The sequence below is a fragment of the Lipotes vexillifer genome, unplaced genomic scaffold (genome assembly GCF_000442215.2).
Source record: "Lipotes vexillifer unplaced genomic scaffold, Lipotes_vexillifer_v1.1 scaffold397, whole genome shotgun sequence".
Classification (NCBI taxonomy): Eukaryota; Metazoa; Chordata; class Mammalia; order Artiodactyla; family Lipotidae; genus Lipotes; species Lipotes vexillifer.
In genome coordinates, this window is record NW_006772681.1 from 2,048,647 (window position 1) to 2,066,762 (window position 18,116).

The window sequence follows — 18,116 nt, forward strand, 5'->3', positions numbered from 1 at the left end:
GCAGGGAGAAATCCGTCCCAGACTCCATGTGCCCGGACCCAAGGTCAAGAATGTAATGTTTCTCTGCCAAGATTGTTTTATTTTTGCACCTCCTACCTTTAAATCATTGTTTTACTCTGCAATTTTGTGGTCTCAGTGTTGTATCGTTGTGCTCTCTGAGAAACAACTTGAATCTATTTTGTTTGCATCTTTTGTTACATACCAGGCAGCTGCACTTTATGCTCTTTGCAACTGTTTTAATTATGGGAACCACGTGCCACTGGCAAGGTTAAATTTTTCCTAAGAAACATCTTCACTATTTGTATAAAAACAGAGACTTTAACAGCTTGGTCTCTAGAGTTACTGAGCATTGTCACATTGAGAATGTAAATAGAACTGCAAGTTCAAGTGACTGGTTATTTCATCTGGGTGAGGGAAACAGCTGCAATAAAACCTCATGAATATATCTCTATCTTGAAACCAACCGTGTCTTCCTTGACGACTTTCTCTCACACTTGTGTGCCCAGTTTTGACCCTTTTGTGCAAAAGAACTGTGTTTGGTCTAGGAATGCGCCCAGATGTTTCTTTATACCTCAGCACTGTGTTGGGTCTTCAAGAGGGGATGATATTAACAGGGCCTATGTTACTTGGTTTTCCTCATTCAATAATGGCAAGTAATGGCCTGATAAAGAATCTGCTGGAAGGAGACAGGCACTGGCATGGGGAGGGATATGGATTTCTTTTTTTTTAGTTTTTCTGAGCTCCTGTTTTGCCAGAAAACATACCCTTCCTCCTTTTTTAACCTCCCTGAGGTTCCCATCTACAGAATTTCAAATTCTTTACCCAAATATGCATATTGTTCATTTGCTGCTTTCATATTTTCCTCGTGGAATTAAATAAGAGATTTGCAGGCACCCGGTGGCACACTGGTGGCAGACAGAAAGCCCTCAATGTTCTGGGAAAAGAAGGATGCTGCTGGAGTCTTTATTAATTTCACTGGTTGAGTCCTGGTGTCTGTGGCTTGACAATATTCTTTAAGTTAGAATAATGTCCAACACATATAGAGTAGAATCCCATTTTGTAAGATATATATATATATATCTCCTTGGAAAATTGTCTGGAAGGATATATTTGAAATGTTAGTGTTTTGGGGGGTGGTTGAATTTTAGGCAACTTTAATTCTTTTATATCTTCTGGTTTTTCTACAATAAACATGTATTAACTGTATACTCTCTCTAAAAAGATCATTTTCCTGAGGGACTTTGTGCTGCTCTGGTGAGGTATAAGTGCTTTCACTCCTTCAAAGTCCCCTCTACAGGAGAAAATGGGCTGTGCCCATGCCTGTCTTGGTCCTCGGGCGACGGGAGGCTGGCTCACAGCCACAGTCCACACTGGGACACTTTGCCATCTGTGTTTCGGACAGAATGGACTGCCCAGGGTGAGGGAGGCCTCGTCAGCATCCAGGGGCAGATCCAAGCCTCTGTTGCCCCAGGAAGCTGCCCACCGGGGCATCAGCTCAGGACCCAGGCCTCTAGCTCCTTGATGCAGAACTGCTCCTGCCGGGCCAGCACCTCGTTGTTGAAGGTTGCACAGGGGTGGCTCCCCCCGTGATACAAGTCTCCATCCAACCACAGCCCAAAGTGGCCACTAAAGAGAGAGGAGAGTCTTGGCATCGCTCCCTCCTGGGTGCTGACACCTTTCGGGCCTGCACCAGCGGCGCTTGGCTACACCGCGACCGCAGCCTCACTTCGCCTTTGTCTCAGCTCCCCTTAAACCAATTTATCCTGATTGTTAGGGGCTCGCATGTTGTTCCCCACAGGGTTTGGAGCGTTGTTTTTTTTTTTACAGTTCAATGATTTCGATAAATATATGCAGTGGTGCAACCATCACCACAGTCCAGTTTTAGAACATTCAGAACGTTAAAGATGGCAACGCTTAACCAAAGGAGGGACTCGCGCAAGCGTGGACTCTGAGCCCAAAACACGTCAGAGGGCATCCATTCTAATCCCCTCGTTTGACAGCAAACCTAGGCTGGAGCTGGGAAGTGGCTTACTGCAAATCAGCCATGGCTGGTGCGTTCTGTGTCAATCTGCCTCTCAGTGGAGGCTTTTCAGGCAGTTGGGAGAGCAAAGAACTTGCCTGGTACTAAGCAAGCAATGCTTTCATCTGTACCCGCAGGATAAGAGTTATTCTGCCTGAACTTGCAGGTCATACCAGAGGCGAGACTAACCTTGTCTTCCTAACGCACTCCATCTCCCACCCCGAAGAGTCGCGCGCACGCGTACACACACGCACGCACGCACGCACGCACGCATGCCGGGTTCCAGGCAGATGCCTGCCTTCCTCCAGTGAGTTATGTTCCTACGATCATGGAGCTGACAGGTAAATCTGAGGCTTGCCCATCCCTTGAATCTAGCCTCATCCAACCATATGGAATGCTGTTTCCAAAGTTACACATAAATTCAGCCTAAGCTGTCACCAAAGAAACACTTTGGGGGAGAGTTCACGCCACCCTCTCCTCTCAATATTGACTTAGAGCAGGGTTTAGGGGGTTGGCTAGTGGACTGAGCAGGCCCCAGGAGCTGCTGAAGGGAGAGGCTTGAAGGTTAACCAGCAGCCTCCCCATCTTGTCTGGGGCAGCCTAGCTCAGCATTTCCGGACGGGAGAAGGGATCCGAGCACAGACCACCCCGACACTCGAGACTCGGGGAGGACTGAGACACGCACCTGCCACATCCCATCATCAGTGAATCCAAGTCTCCTTTCACAAAGAAAGAGTTGTTTCCTGTCCACTTGTAGACCTGTGATGATAGGAGAAACCTGCGGTTACTGGGTGAGTCCTGCCCTTGCACTTTGGCTCTACACCACTGGGCGGCAGTGTTGTGGAGGAAACAGAACCTCCAGGCCCCAACGAAGGCGCAGGAACTACTCTGGGCTCCAGTATCCCTGGAGTTCATCTCCTCTTGCCCTCCAGTCTGAATTCCCACAGCCCCAAAGCCCTTCTGTTCTAGGAATAGACCAGAACCCTCTGAGGCTTCCTGCTTCCAAAGCGGGAGAGAGGAGGCGGAAAGTCCAGGTCAGGAGCGGGGCCCTGATTCTACCCTTACTGTTTCCTCCCCTCGCTGGAGGCAACACCAAGCCTGCACACTCCCCAGTGCTGCCTCACACCCAGTTCCTCAGCAAGTGTTGTGGGCCCCACCCCAAAGAGACACCCTGACTACCACCATTTCTGTCCCATCCGTCCCCGCCAGTCACTCCTCCCTGGATCACAGCCTCCTAATGGGTCTCTGCTTCCACTGTCTCCTGCCCAGAGCCCATGTCCGCACTGCGGTCAGTGACCTATTCAAAATCCAATCGGATGTTAGCCCTCCTCTGCTAAAGCCCTCCAATGGCCCTGGAAATAAAATCCAACCGCTTACAACAGCTGAAAGTCCAGCCTGCTGTGCCCCCGATTTTCTCTCCGACCTCTTTTCCCCCTTAACGACTGCACTTAATCTACCCTGGCCCTTCTGTCCCTGGGACACCTGAAGCTATTGCCGCTCTAGGATCTTCACGCTTGCTGACCCCTCTGCCCAGGATGCTCTTCCCCCAGATCCTCAAAGGGCGCACTTCTCATCTTTCAGCCCAAATGTCATCCCAGAGGAATTGAAAGTAGCCCTTCCTCCCAGGCCCTGTTCATGTGGCAATATGCCACTGCCTGCCCAGCTAACAGGTAAGCTCTGTGACGGCTGCCTTGATTCCGGCAGTATTCCTGAGACATGGCATAGATGTTTGTTGAATAAACAAATTATTCAAGGGTCAATTTAGCTAATAAAAAGATTTTTTAAAGGCTGCAAAAGTATAGCATATTATTGCCTGTAATTAGTTGCCAAAAATGCTCTGAGCAACCAAAGGGTGTTAAGCAAGAAAATGGACTAACAAAAGATAAGCCCTGGGCTCAGAAGAGGTGAGATAATATTAACAAGTGGCCACAAGAAGACAGAACCATTCAGCTCCTCCTCCACTTTCCTCAAGGAACATGACCTTCAGACTTGAAGGAGGAAGATAAACATTGCTGCAGAAAAAATTAAGGCCACGTTCATGGTGCTTCTTGGAAGAGTAGTAAAGGAACGGCTGGGAATTCATGCAGAACACAAGAGGTGCCAGAAGACCAAAGACAGGCAAAAATTAACCAATTTTTGAAAGGATGAGATTCCATAACAGTATCCTGGGAAGACTATAGTGATCCCCTGAAAAAAATCATAAGTTCCTTTGAAGAATTTTTTGGCACTTAGCACCAGGCACTGTTTAGTCACTGGAGAGAACAGCAAACATAACAGACAAAAATTCCTGCCTCCTGGAATTCCCACTCTAGCGGCAGGAGGCGGGTAAATCAGTAAAATAAATGGTATATTAGGTGGCGACAAAAGCTAAGGGAAAAGAAGTAGAGAAGGGCAATAAGGATTTCTAGGGGCTGGAGTGTTACAAATTTAAAGCAGGCAGCCAGGGAGGGCCTTGCCGAGAGGGTGACATCTGAGCAGGGTCCTAAAGGAAGTGAGAACCGACCCACATAGAGATCCTGTGGAGGGCACACTAGGTAGAGCAGTGTGTGCAAAGGCCCTGAGGTAGGAACAGGCCTGCCTGTTTAAGAACAAACCGACAGGTCTGTGTGGCTACAGCAGAGTGCAGGAGAGGGAAAGTAGCAAGAAATGACATCAGAGAGAGGCCAAGAGACGTAGGGACTTGTAGGTTATTGTAAAGACTTTGGCTTTTCTCTGAGGGAGAAAGGAAGCCATCGGCAGCTTGGAGCCCAGGAGTGACGTGCCCTGACTTACCTTTTAAAAGGCTCACTCCAGGTACTGTGATGACTGAAGGTGGAAGCATTAGGAGGCTATAGCAGGAACACAGGCAAGTAATGATGGTGGCTTGAACCAGGGTGACAGCAAAGGACATAGTGAGAAGTGGTGGATTCTGGATAGCGATAGAAAGAGAAGGAAGAGCCATCAGGATTCATTGACAGCTCAGATGTAGGGTGTGAAAGAGGTGTTAAGAAGGGCTCCAAAATTTTTGGTCTCGACGGCAGAAAAGATAGAGGTGCCGTTAACTTTGTCAGGGAAGATGGCAGGGGGAACCGATTTTCTGGGAGAAAGTCAGGAGCTCAGCTTTTAACATGTGAGGCTTGAAATATCATTTAGATCCAACTGGAGACACTGGGTAGTGGTTGGATGTATGTGAGTGTGGAGTCCAGGGGGAGAGGCCATCAGCACCTGGATGGCATGGAAAGCTGTGAGAATCGATGAGGACTCGAAGGAAAAGAGGGTAGTCAGAGAAGAGATGACAACCAAAGCCTGAGCTTGAGGACCCCATGACGTTAAAAGGTTGGGGAGATGAGGAGGAACCAGCAAAGGATTCTGCCAAGGAACTGTCAGAGCAGTAGGAGGAACCTTGTACAACTTGAGGATTCTAGTAGGTGAACCCTCCTGGAAAGCCAGCGGTGGGGACTAGTATCCAGCATGGGTTTATTGTAAACAACTGTCCCCTCTCCTCTTCCCTGATAAGATTTCCAGGCTGGCGATGGAGGCGACGCAGCAGATATGGTGTGTTTTGCCTTCGGCAAGGCAGTCAGTCCAAGCTTGTGACCTCCTTGTCATGCAACCAGATGCCTATGTTGTTGCATGTATCTGTAGGTGTCTTGCTCTGTGCGTGGGACAGGGGTTTCTAATGGCAAAACCAATGCACCTGCAGCTACTGCTTCATCTCTTTCGTGTTTCCACTCCATTCAACTCCCTTTTCCCTGTCTCCCTCTAGCAAAGCAGCTTGGCAAAACCCCAGTCGTGGTTGAACCCTCCCATCGCGCTCTCCGTGCTTGAATCTGAGGGGCTGAATTTTGCTAGAGAAGAGCACACACCGAAGTAAGTGGCCTTTGCATTCGCAGTCTCGGACCTCCAGTCAGCCCGGCCTAGCTACCCTTCCGTCTCCAGTTTTCTCCAGCAGCTTCCCTTTCTACTCCTGCCATACCTCCTCTCCCCTCAACCTTCACACCCTCCTCTGCATCCTCGCCCTTAGCTGATGGCCTTACCCGACACTGCCTAAGAAAATATAAGCCACTGGGCATGTCTGTCTTCATCTTCCTACCCCCACACCCACAGGGCTACCTGCACTTGGACCAGTTTTGTCTTTCCAACCTGTATCTGCTGAGCGACACACCTCCTCGCAAGCCAGTCAGTGGTTGCCAGGAGCTGAGCACTTTTTAAATGAAGGGGGATGCTCTGCCTGCCACTGCCCTGCTGTGCTCCCTCTGTGGAAAGATGGAAGGACACCAGGCACCCAGCATGGGGGATGGAGCTGGGGGCCACTGGGACCCCGGGTTCTTTGTCCTGCCATAGATCCCACTCCCCGCCTGGAAGGTTAAGAACATCACCTTCAGCTGCGGAGAGAAGGAGACGAGGAACATCTCGCCGGTACCGTAGAAGCCTTGGCTGAGTCGAATAGCTGAGGAGAAGGCCCCAAACATCTGGAAGGAAGAGTTTGCAGTTTGCCGCTGGAAGGGAGCTGGAGGTCCACTGGCAGCACCACCCTTCAGGCTTGGTAACATAGGCCCGTCCTAGAGAGGCTCCTGGGGAGCCTGGGGCAGAGCTGGGGGCTGGAGAGGCCCTCGGGGGCCCATCGACATGCATCCCTTCCACTAACACTCCCAGCACGGCTCACCTGGCCATCCTGGTCCCTCAGCACCAGCAGCACCGGCCCGCTGTGGCCCTCCATCTGTCTGTACAGGCTCCGCAGACTGAAGCCGTCCCTCGACGTGCAAAAGGCTAGACTCCAGGAGTATCCAGCGACTCTCGGGGGGAGGTGGAGGCTGATCTAAGGGACAGGACTGGAGTTGAGTGAGTGTTCCTGGTCCTCCCACCCTCCTCGCCCCATATCCTTAGGGTCCCAGGAGAACTGAGGTTGAACAGCCACCACTCACCCAAGCATGGTGCTTTGCAGGTTACAGAGTACTTTACTGTTTCCAGGGGACTTTCACGCCAATTAGCAGGAACCCTCAGAGAGAGGGATTAGTGTTCCCATTTTATAGATGAGGAAGCTGAGGCTCAGGGAGGTGAAGCAACCTGCCTGAAGCCCACAGGGGGAGTAAGTGGCAGAGCCAGGATTTGAACCCAGGTCACAGGGGTCACCTTGGCCCCCAGCAGCCAGAGAACAGATGAGACGCTGAACCCTTCCTCCTAATGCCCCCACCTCATCCTCCCACCCCCACCCCAGCTTTGGCGTTAGTTCCCAAGGACTAGGTTAGTTCACTATATCCTTAACCTCCTGGCCCGGGGAAGAAGGCCGTGCTAGGGTTACTGGGTCATTTTACAAGAAAGGAAGAAAAGCCCAGAGAGGAGAAGTGATTTGCCCAAGGTGACACACTGAGCAGAGGACAGCACAGGAGTGACCCTGGGTGTCCTTGGGCCTGGCTGGGGTGGGGCAGGAGGGTGGGACCCTTAGGCTCAGGGCTGAAATCTTTGTACCATGGACTGTGCCCGAACCTGCCTCATCTCCGAGGCTCCCAGAACCTGGCTGGCTTCTGCCCGCTGGGGCTCCGCTGGATCTTCAGGAGCACGAGCGGGGGCTGGGGCTGTCTCCTCCTCCGTTTCCTCTTCCTCACCCTCCTCCCCAGACAGGGCGTCCTCCACCTGGCTGGGCTGTGAAGACACAAAGAGGCCTGGTGAGTGGAGGGACAAGGAGACACCAGCTTCCACATGTCCAGAGCCTGAGAGCCTCGGCCGCCTCACCATCCCGGCCCAGGCCCCTGCAGCCACCAGCGCAGCCAGAGGAAGCAAGCGTCAGACCAGGCCCTGCCCCCGCCTCCAGCCAGCTCCCTCCCTGGCCCCTGCCACATGCCCATCCGATGTGGCCGTGGGCCCTGTGGTTTGTCTGCCTGGTTTCTCTGGATCCAGAGTGGATGCCAGGGATTGCGTTCTAAGCTTGTGGGCAGGAGAGAAGGGCAGATGACAGCCCAGCTCTGGGAGCCGCAGCAGTGCCTTTGTACGTGAAATAACGATAATAATAATAACAACAACAGTAGTGGATGACATATACAATATACAGCACACATTTGACTAGGCCTGTGTGAAATGCTTGCTGTGCGTGATCTCTCTGAATTTTCCCAAGAATTCTAAGAAGAATGTGCTGCTTTTTTTTCCTTTTGGCCGCGTACTCTGTGGCTTGTGGGATCTCAGTTCCCTGACCAGGCATTGAACCCGGGCCGTGGCAGTGAGAGCGCTGAGTCCCAGCCACTGGAGTGCCAGGGAACTCCCGAGAATGTACTTCTTACTACGCCCATTTTACAAAGGAAGAAAGAAGGCCCTCTCAGCCAGTGAAACAATGCATGTAGTCATAGGTGAGACAGCGTGCAGGTTAGCAGATTCATATAAAATGCACATTTGTCTGTGTGAATGTGTGTGGTGTGTCGGCTTAAAATAGAGTTGTGTAGGCAAATCAGTGTGAGGTGTTGAGTGCAACTTCGTGTTACCTGTCAATGTGTTTGTGAGTGTGAGTTGGGATTGTGTAAATATATGTATGTGTCAGTGGGCATGTATGGTGGTGTCTTCATTCATTCATTCATTCATTCATTCACTCCATTGAGCTCCCACTCTGTACCAGAGTGTGTATGTGTGTGTATGCACGCCTGCACACAATGACTTCGGGGCTTTTCATCAGGAGAGACTTCCTCAAGGACTTCCCTGCTGGCGCAGTGGTTAAGAATCCACCTGCCAATGCAGGGGACATGGGTTCGAGCCCTGGTCCAGAAAGATCCCACAAGCCGCAGAGCACCTAAGCCCGTGCGCCACAACTACTGAGCCTGTGCTCTAGGGCCCGTGAGCCACAACCACTGAAGCCCACGTGCCACAACTACTGAGCCTGCGTGCCTAGAGCCCCCGCTCTGCAACAGAAGCCACCGCAGTGAGAAGCCCGCGCACCGCAATGAAGAGTAGCCCCCGCTCACCGCAACTAGAGAAAGCCCACACGCAGCAACTAAGACCCAACGTAGCCAAAAATTAATTAATTAATGAATTAATTTTAAAAAACAGCAGGGGGTGCTCCATTAAAGGAAAAAAGAAAAAGACAGACTTCCTCGAGAAGGAGAGAAGGGCAGGAAGCTGCTTTCCTATTCCCCAGGTTCAGGCCTAGGGAGGGCGTCCTAGCTGTGCGGGCTTCTGGATAGAGCTCCATCTGGCACCCACTCCGGGGAGGAAGGGATGGCGACGGTGGTCTGTGCTTCCTGAGGGTCTTGGGACCATGGGGCTGGGCGCTAAGGCCCCAGGTTCCTGAGTCCTTGCTCTGAACCCTGGGCCAGCTGGGGAGGGGCTTGGAAGGGGGACACCGGCCTGTATCCAATCCTGGCCCAGACCCCCTCTCCCCCACCTTTCCTGACCAACCCCCAGCCCAAGCTGGCCCCTTACCAGCCGAGTGTAACACCAGCGGAGACCTTTCATTCTTCTGTCTGAGCCCAGCTGAGGGCAGTAAGCGAGCCCTCAGCCTTGCTGGGGGAGGCAGCACCGCTTGGTGAGGCCTAAAGATGAGAGGGAGAAACCTGGGGCACACCCAGTTGGCTCCACGCCCCCTCGCCTACCCTTTGCTCCCTCTCACCTGTCATTCACCTGTCATTCCCAGGCCAGTATGTCACTGGGTGGGTCTGTGGGGTCACCTACGCTGGGCATTCAAGGCCACACTTGTAGTTAGCAATTAACACGTTAGCCGTAGATTCTAGCTGTGATTCCCTTCTACCTCCTTGCCCTTCTGGCAGCCTGGCCCATGGACTGTAGCCTTTGAGCAGATGCCTGAGCCCCCAGACTGGGGGTCTGGGGCCTCTGGTTCCCTGTATGACCTTGCATAAGTCCCTTGCACCCCTGGGTTTCCCCACATTTAACTGGGTTTCCCCACATGTAACATGTAGCACTGTTACATGTAACATATTACACTGTTTCCCCTCTGGTTTCTCTGAGACCAGATTATTTCAGAGGCCCTCACAAGACTGACAGCCTGCAATTCAGTTTCCTCTCAAAGCTTGAAAGGGGCCAAGCTAGACCAAAAGAACAGATCTTGAAAGCAAAAAAGTCATTTTTCTAATTAAAAAAGCAATACATGTTTACTATAGAAAATTTGAGGAATTTAGAAAAGAATAAAGAAAAATACAAAAATATTCATAATTCCACCTCTCAGAGATAAACTCTCAACCCCAAGGGTATTTTTTCCCATCTTTTATATTTATTTCATATATAAGCATATACACACATTTATAAATAGATCATACTGTGTATCGTTTTATAAAGTGCTTTTTCAAACTTAACAAATGAAAAATTTCCAGTTACATTCAGTACCCTTTGAACACATGATTTTTAATGGCTGCTTATTATTTCCTCACAGGATGTACATCATTTCTCAAATGTCTGACATTTTGTTTGCTTCTAATTTTCTGTGATTATAAGCAAAACTGTAATGAACCTCCTTGTTCATAAATCTGATGATATCCTTTATGATAAATTTCAAAAGTTGAATAATGGATCAAAGAGTGTCCCCATATTCTTTTTTTTTTTTCCCCCCACACCACACAGCATGTGGGATCTTAGTTCCCCGACCAGGGATTGAAACTGCACCCCCTGTACTGGAAGCACGGAGTCCCAACCACTGGACCACCAGGGCAGTCCCCATTCACACATTCTTGATAAATGTTCCAACAGGGCTTCCCAGTGCTTAAGGCTGACCCATGTCCAGATATCTTTCAGGAATCTCAGGACAATATCTTTCTGATCATCATGTTTTACACCCTTAAACTGCAGATAAGGAAACTGCCACTCAGAAAGTAGAAGGAAAAAAAAAAAAAAGTAGAAGGGACTAACCACAGCCACAGGATAGAATAACACAGTCATTAAGAGCACAGACTCTGGAGTCAGGGAGTTTAAATCCTGGTTTTTGCCACTTCCTTGCTGTGTGACCTTGGGCAAGTTACTTAACATCTTTGTGGTTCAGTCTCCCTATCTGTAAAATACTAATACCTATCTACCTGACAGGGCTGTTGTAAGAGTAAATGAAGATAATGCCTGAAGAACTAGGATGCTGAGCCAGACCTCCATCTTCCTGTTCACAGTTCCTGGTGTTTGCTGAGCACTGGACAAATGACAGTGCTATGGCTATCCCCCCACATTGCCGCTTTGAGAGATTCAGGGCTCAAGTCCCTGACAAATGGCCACTCAGTCTCCACCCAGGCACCTCTGGGGCAGAGAGTCACTCAGTCACTTGCAGGGGTGAGTAGCTCAGTGGAGAAGGGAAAGGCAGGAACCGTGGAAGAATGTACTCACCCTTCCGAGTCTCAGCCTCAGGTGACCTCCTCCAGCCTGTCCAGCCCGATGGCTTCCCTAGTGCATCTCCTGGATCCCACAGAGAAGGGGCCACTTCCAGAACTGACCCTGTCCACCTGGCGGTCTGTACAAAGCAATTTTAGCTCTGCACCCTGGTCCCCCAGCGGGCAGCTGGCACCTCTGCCCCAGCCGGGCTCCAGCCCTCCTCCCAGCTCTTATACCTGCCCAGAGGGTGGCAGACCTTGGCCCTGAGCCTGCTCCGGTTCCAGCTGGAAAGGCCTGGCAGTCATTGTCATCCATCAGAAACTCAAATCCCACAAACAAGACCTTGTCACCTCAGGCTCCCAGCTCTGCCACCACCAGCCCAAAGAGGTGGGGTTTACTCAGCTCCTTGTCTCTAACCTGGAGCCTCTCACCCACAGCTACTAGGTGCCACGTGGTGCCTGAAGCCCATCACATAAGGCGCTTCCTTAAGGGGTGCAAGTGTCCAGGAAAGGGTCCTTCCGCGGGGTCCCCACCAATCACCCTGTGCTGCAGGGGAGGCCTGGGGCTGGGAGGTGAGAAGAGGCAGCCTTGCTGGTTTCCCACTCCCACACGGGGTGCTGATTCTTTCCTCATTGGCCTGTCGTGCCATGGGGTGAGATCATGTCCAGGAAGCCCAGCGTCTGGCATACAGTAGGCACACTGTCAGTGGGGTATTTCCCTATCCCGGGCTCATAGGGGGGCTTCAGTGAATGCTGTTGTTGAACACAGAACCTCAAATTTGGAAGGGGCTTCAGCCAGTCCCAGAACAAGCAGCCTCCACCCAGGGCAGGAACTCCTGAAAAAATATGCCCACCAAGGGTCCCCCAGCGTGTTGGGTGGGTAAGCCCACTCTCTCGGGTGGCTCACTCCAGCTTCACAGATCTGAAAGAGACCCCCTTCTGCTGGCCTTGGTGGAAAAGACTCGGGTCCCCAGATCCTCTCCCCATGACCAGGTCTCCTGGGGCAATGCCTGCTCTGGGAAGGTGGGATACCAAAAGGACTTGTATTATGGGGAAAACATTCAAGTGAGGAGCCCTGTTGCTACCTCAAACATGGCTGTTGCTATATGTGTTTGAGCTGTCAACAGCTCAGGGGTCACACATCTGGCCTTCCCTTCTCTCAGGGCCCCTCTCCCAAATCTATTTCCTCCACGCTCAATTCCCGAACCTTTGGGCACTTTGGGAGGCCAGTGAGATGTGCCTTGCTGTCCCATTCTTCATCCTCAAGTCTAGGAATGTGACCTGGCAGGAAAGCCAGTTGCCATGTAATTGGCCCCTAAAAAGCTTCCACAATGAGATTCTAGGCACCAGAGTGTTGAATGTCCCAGCTCTGCCTTGCAGCCTGTCTTGTCCTTTTCTCCACCAGACCACAGGCCGCCTCTTTGAGAACTGCAACAGTCACAGCCAGGAAACAATTTCAATGTCCGGTAAAAGGGGAAGAGTTTAAGCGACCCATGGAATATCCATCCCCTCTGTGGATTATTTCTAAGTATTAAAAGTGTTGTTTGCCAAGAGCTCATAAATGCACGGGGAAATGCTTCTGCTACTCTGTAAAGTGAAAAAAGCTGGATAGAAAACTCGATATGCGTCCCAGTTTCAGCTCTGTGCTTTGCTGAGTCGACTGGCTTCACTCTGACCCTCGGGTGGGTGCATGACATACCCCTTCACACATCCTGAGAGGTCTGATTTATTCTCTGATCGCTGTGACAGACCTGTCTTTGCCCTCCTCACACAAGCCCCACTTCTTCGGCTGCTCACTCAGCCGGCAACTTTATTCTTCACCGAGAAAACAGAAGCCATCAGTCACTCCCTCACCTTCCCGACAGACCCACCTGCATCTCACCCATCTCTTCCGCCTTCCCTCCAGGACAACGGAGGAAGGGCCCCTGCTGCTTTCGAAAGCCAGTCCCCTGGGCCTCCCTAGCTCTGTCGCGCTCCGCTTCTCGCGCCCGGCTTCTCTCGGCCTCACCCATCTCTCGCCTGCCCCTCTCGACACAACCGTCCCCGCCATGACTGCTCCATCCTTTTCTCCCTACACTCCACCTCCACCTCTTCTTTGCTCTTCAACCCCCTGCCTTTGGCATCTGTCCCTACCACGGCTGCTCTTGCGAGGTCCCCAGCAGCTTCCGTGTCGCCCTAGGAAGGGGACAGCGCTCTCATCTTCCTTCAGCTCCTATGCCGCGCTCGACAGAGCGATTCTCCCTGACAACACGCTGTCTTCATTTCCCTCTGCCCTCATCGGCCACTCCCTCTCTGTCTTTTGTGGCTGGCTTCTCCTCTCTTAACCACTTTCTAGAACCAGGAATTCCCCCCTTTTTTGTTCAATTTTCTACTTTATGAAAGAAATAATATGGATACAGTTTTATTTAATAAGATTCAAACAATTCATGATAGATGTTTTGGGAGCAATTATTGAAGGCCCTCTTCATCCGTCCTCTCCCAATCTCATCCACTCCTGGAGGTAACAACTATCGATCTTTTTCTTTTTTTAATTTTTAAATTTTTTTTTATTTTTTATTTTTTAAATTGAAGTATACTTGATTATAGCATTATATAAGTTACAGGTGTACAGAATAGTGATTCACAATTTTTAAAGGTTATACTCCATTTATAGTTATTATAAAATATTGGCTATAGCGGAGCGGCTGGGCCCGTGAGCCATGGCCGCTGAACCTGCGCGTCCGGAGCCTGTGCTCCACAACGGGAGAGGCCACAGCAGTGAGAGGCCCGCGTACCGCAAAAAAAAAAAAAAAAAAAAAAAAAAAAAAATTGGCTATATTCCCTGTATTGTACAATATGTCCTTGTAGCTTATTTTATACAGAATAGTTTGTACCTCATACTCCCCTGCCCCTATGTTGCCCCTCCCTCCTTCCCTCTCCCCACTGGTAACCACTAGTTCGTTCTCTGTATCTGTGATAGAACCAAGAATTCTTTATTTTATTTTATTTATTTTCAATATTTTATTTTATTTTATTTTTTTATACAGCAGGTTCTTATTAGTTATCTATTTTATACATATTAGTGTATATATGTCAATCCCAATCTCCCAATTCATCCCACCACCACCCCCCTGCCTGCTTTCCCCCCTTGGTGTCCATACATTTGTTCTCTACATCTGTGTCTCTATTTCTGCCTTGCAAACCGGTTCATCTGTACCATTTTTCTAGATCCCACATATATGTGTTAATCTACGATATTTGTTTTTCTCTTTCTGACTTACTTCACTCTGTATGACAGGCTCTAAGTCCATCCATGTCTCTACAAATGACCCAATTTTGTAGAACCAGGAATGCTTAACTTCCTGGTTTTTCTTCTCTCTGTAGACCCTCTCTCTATGTGACCCTATCTGGTCTCATGGATTTAAATATTGTCTAAATGCGGATGACTCTTCATGACTCCGGACTAACTGCTACCCTGGGCTCCACACTCATAGGTCTCTTGCCTATATGACTTTGATGTCTCCACAGACATCTCAAACTGATTGGGTCCAGAAAGAACTCTCCGTTTCCCCCTCTAAAACTGGTCTCTCTAGCCCCGACCACGTTTAAGCTGTTTTCCCTGTCTTGTTAAATGGCACCGTCACTCATCCTGTAATGAAAGCCAGTAACCTGGGAGTTGAACTTGACTTCATTTCTCTGATTCCTCACCTCCAGCCAAGGGTGTCTAACTCCGCAAAGCTCCAGAACAGATCTCAAAACTACCCCTCTTCTTCCCTCTCCACTGCCTCCACCCTCATCCAAGCCACCGTTACCTCTCAGAGGCTGGTTCAATAGGCCCTTTACCCATCTTCTAGCATCTTCTTGCCATCAGCTAGAGTGATCTATTTAAAACACAAATTAGATTACATCTCACCCCTGCTTACTCCAAAGTCCCCGGTGGCTTGTCACTGCATCAACAATAAAGCCTCGGGCTTCCCTGGTGGCGCAGTCGTTAAGAATCTGCCTGCCAATGCAGGGGACATGGGTTCGAGCCCTGGTCCAGGAAGATCCCACATGCCACAGAGCAGCTAAGCCTGTGTGCCACAACTACTGAGCCCGTGTGCCACAACTACTGAAGCCCGCACACCTAGAGCCCGTGCTCCGCAAGAGGAGAAGCCACCGCGATGAGAAGCCTGCACGCTGCAATGAAGAGTAGCCCCCGCTTACTGGAACTAGAGAAAGCTGCACAGCAATGAAGCCTCAATGCAGCCAAAAATAAACAAATAAATTAAATATATATATATATATATATATATATATATAAGATATTTTTAAAACAAACAAACAAACAATAAAGCCCTGCCCAGGGCTGCTGAGGCTCCTGCTGTCCCTTCCTGCTCTGTCTTGTCCTTCCTCTATCACCCATCAAGTGCCAGTCATTCTGACCTTCTTACTTCCTTGAACATCTATCAAGCTTGTTCTTCCTTCAGCCTTCGCCCTTGCTGTTCTCTCTGCCTGGAATTCTCTTACTCTGGCTCTTTGAATAACTCAGTTTAAATGTCACCTCCTAAGAGAGGCCTCCCTGACTACCCTATTTAAAGCAGGTTCTGGGACTTCCCTGGTAGCCCAGTGGTTAAGAATCCATGCTTCCACTGCAGAGGGCGTGGGTTCGAACCCTGGTCAGGGAACTAAGATCCTTCCCGCATGCCACGTGGTACGGCCAAAAACAACAACAACAACAAAAGCAGGTTTCCCTACTAATTCTTCTAATTCTCCTTCAGCCAGTGGTTTGTATAAGGAATATAACCTTTATTTCTTTTTAAATCACCTCCTCTTTGGAGCCTTCCAGGATTTACTCTCCATTCAGTCTCCATCATGTTTAGCCACTTGAATGGGAGAACATAAACTGTTTTTCCTCTGGGTGATCAGCATCTTCATTTTGTACAATCTGATATATAATTCTGGAGTAGAGCTTCATATGGCACACACTGTGTGCCTGAGCTGGACACCACCCAACAGTGCAGCACAACAGGCTCTGAAGCTGGATGGCCCTGGATTCCAATCAACCCCAGCCCTGCCACTTCCAAGCTGTATGACCTTGAACAAGCATTCCAGTTATCCATTGCTGCGTAACAAACTACCCCCTAAATTAGTGGCTTAGAACAACAATATTTTGCAGTTTGGGACAGCTCATTTCTGCTCCACTTGGCATCAGCTGGGGCAGCTCCAAGGCTGGGGGCTGAATCACAGGAAAGTTCCTTCTCTCACATGTCCGGGGCTTAGTGGGGACCGGAGCTGGAGTTGTTGGCTGGAGCACCTTCACGTGGCCTCTGCGTGAGGCCTGGGTTTACTCCCAACATGGTGGCTGCGTCCCAAGGGACAGTGGATTGAGAGGGAGACAGAGAGACAGAGACTGAGAGACATAGAGAAACAGAGGGCAGAGAGAAACTGAGCTGTAAGAGCCATATTGCCTTTTATGACCTAGCTTCACACTGTCGCTTCTGCCATTCTCTATTGGTTGAGGCAGTCACAAAAGTCTGCTCAGGTTCAAGGAGAGGGAACACAGACCACATCACTCAGCTGGAAGAGTGTCAATGCCACACTGTAAAAAAGAATAAGTGGGATGAGCTATATATTGCTGAGCCTATCTTTGGAAAATATAATCAGCCACAAGAAGTTCCTACCCTTTCTGAGATCCTCTGCTGAAGTGTTGAGCACAGAGCCTGGCATGAGTGCCCAGGGCTCAGGAAACCCCAGGTGGCCTCCCCGCCTGCATGGAGCCAATTCTGGGCCCCTGGTTAGTCTTACTCCTTTCGCTGTTGCCCTGGTCTGACCTGAGTCCACAGCCTCACCTTGACCCAAGCCCTGGGCCCCTCCCCACCAGGGCCTTGCTGCTCCCCGGGCTCTTCTGGGGCTACAATGTAGATTCATGGCTCCCCAAATCCGAAGACCTTCAAAGCAGGAAGGGCCACCAGCCCCTTGCTCAGCCATGAGTGTTGGGACCCAGTCAGGGTTTGTGGTAGAGCCAGGACTCAGGCCCAGGCCCACATGGGGAGATCCAGGCCACCGCTGGTGTGGCCATGGGTGTGTCAGGAGTGGCTGAGCAGCCTGCTCTATGTAGCACATCCCCTGCTGGGATCCCCATCCAACATCCAACATCTCCAAGCCCACATTCTGCGTAGATGGAGAAACTGAAGTTCAGAGAGGGTAAACAATTTCCGAGAGCCACACAGCATCTCTCTGTGCCAGGCCAGAACCAGTCTACAGGAAACGGGGACATCAGAGCTAGAAGGACCCTGTCATCTGTTACATCAGACTAAACTAAGTGGCGTCTTCTGAGGCCCGGGAAGCAGGAGGGCTTACCCTGGCCCTTGCCCCCGTGCAATGCCATGCCACCCTGTTTGTGGTGAGTCTATTGTGGCTCACCTCCTCCCTTTACTGTGTGCTCCATGAGGTCAGGAACTCACCATTGACAAGCCCACCACTGTGTCCCTCAGGGTCCCGCCCATTGCCTGTGGACTGGGTGAGTGGACAGTTAGTGGGGGCAGGGGAGCAGGCGGGGGTGGAAATGTCCCTGAAGAAGTGTTTGCAGAGAACCTGCTGAGCGGCCCTGTTCCTCACCTGGCTCCGTGGGGGGCACCCAGAGGAAGGATCCGAGGATAGAGGGGGCACTTACACACCTAGACACACCTAGATGGGGATGAAGCCGTGCCTCACCGGGAGAGGGCATACCCCAGGGGTGTATTCACCGCTGCGGGGCGGGTGGCACAGAAACAGAGTGGACCTGGGCCAGCTGTGTGTCAAGGGCAGGAGGAGGTGAAGCAACAGGTTTGGGGGAAGAGGAAGAGGGGGGAAAGTGAGAGGTGGAAAAGGAA

At 50.5% G+C, this 18,116-nt stretch overlaps 1 protein-coding gene across 1 annotated transcript; it reads right to left on the reverse strand.

Moving 5' to 3' along the window:
• Positions 1-1,490: 1,490 nt before the first annotated feature.
• TLDC2 (TBC/LysM-associated domain containing 2) lies at positions 1,491-9,438 on the reverse strand. Its single transcript, XM_007447733.1, has 6 exons — positions 9,404-9,438; positions 7,487-7,642; positions 6,666-6,818; positions 6,379-6,471; positions 2,706-2,779; positions 1,491-1,626 (listed from the first exon to the last, which is right to left on the reverse strand). Exons 1-6 carry the CDS (start codon positions 9,434-9,436, stop codon positions 1,491-1,493), a joined length of 645 nt encoding a protein of 214 aa, XP_007447795.1. The 5' UTR covers positions 9,437-9,438.
• Between the last annotated feature and the right edge of the window lie 8,678 nt (positions 9,439-18,116).

Bases quoted from the DNA above. Each gene is read 5' to 3' on its own strand.
- TLDC2 (XM_007447733.1), bottom strand. From the start codon at position 9,436: ATGAAAGGTCTCCGCTGGTGTTACACTCGGCTG. The intron at 7,643-9,403 runs GTAAGGGGCCAG...GTGTCTTCACAG, and splicing joins GCTGGTGTTACACTCGGCTG to CCCAGCCAGGTGGAGGACGC. The intron at 1,627-2,705 runs GTGCGTGTCTCA...CTCTCTCTTTAG, and splicing joins CTGATGATGGGATGTGGCAG to TGGCCACTTTGGGCTGTGGT.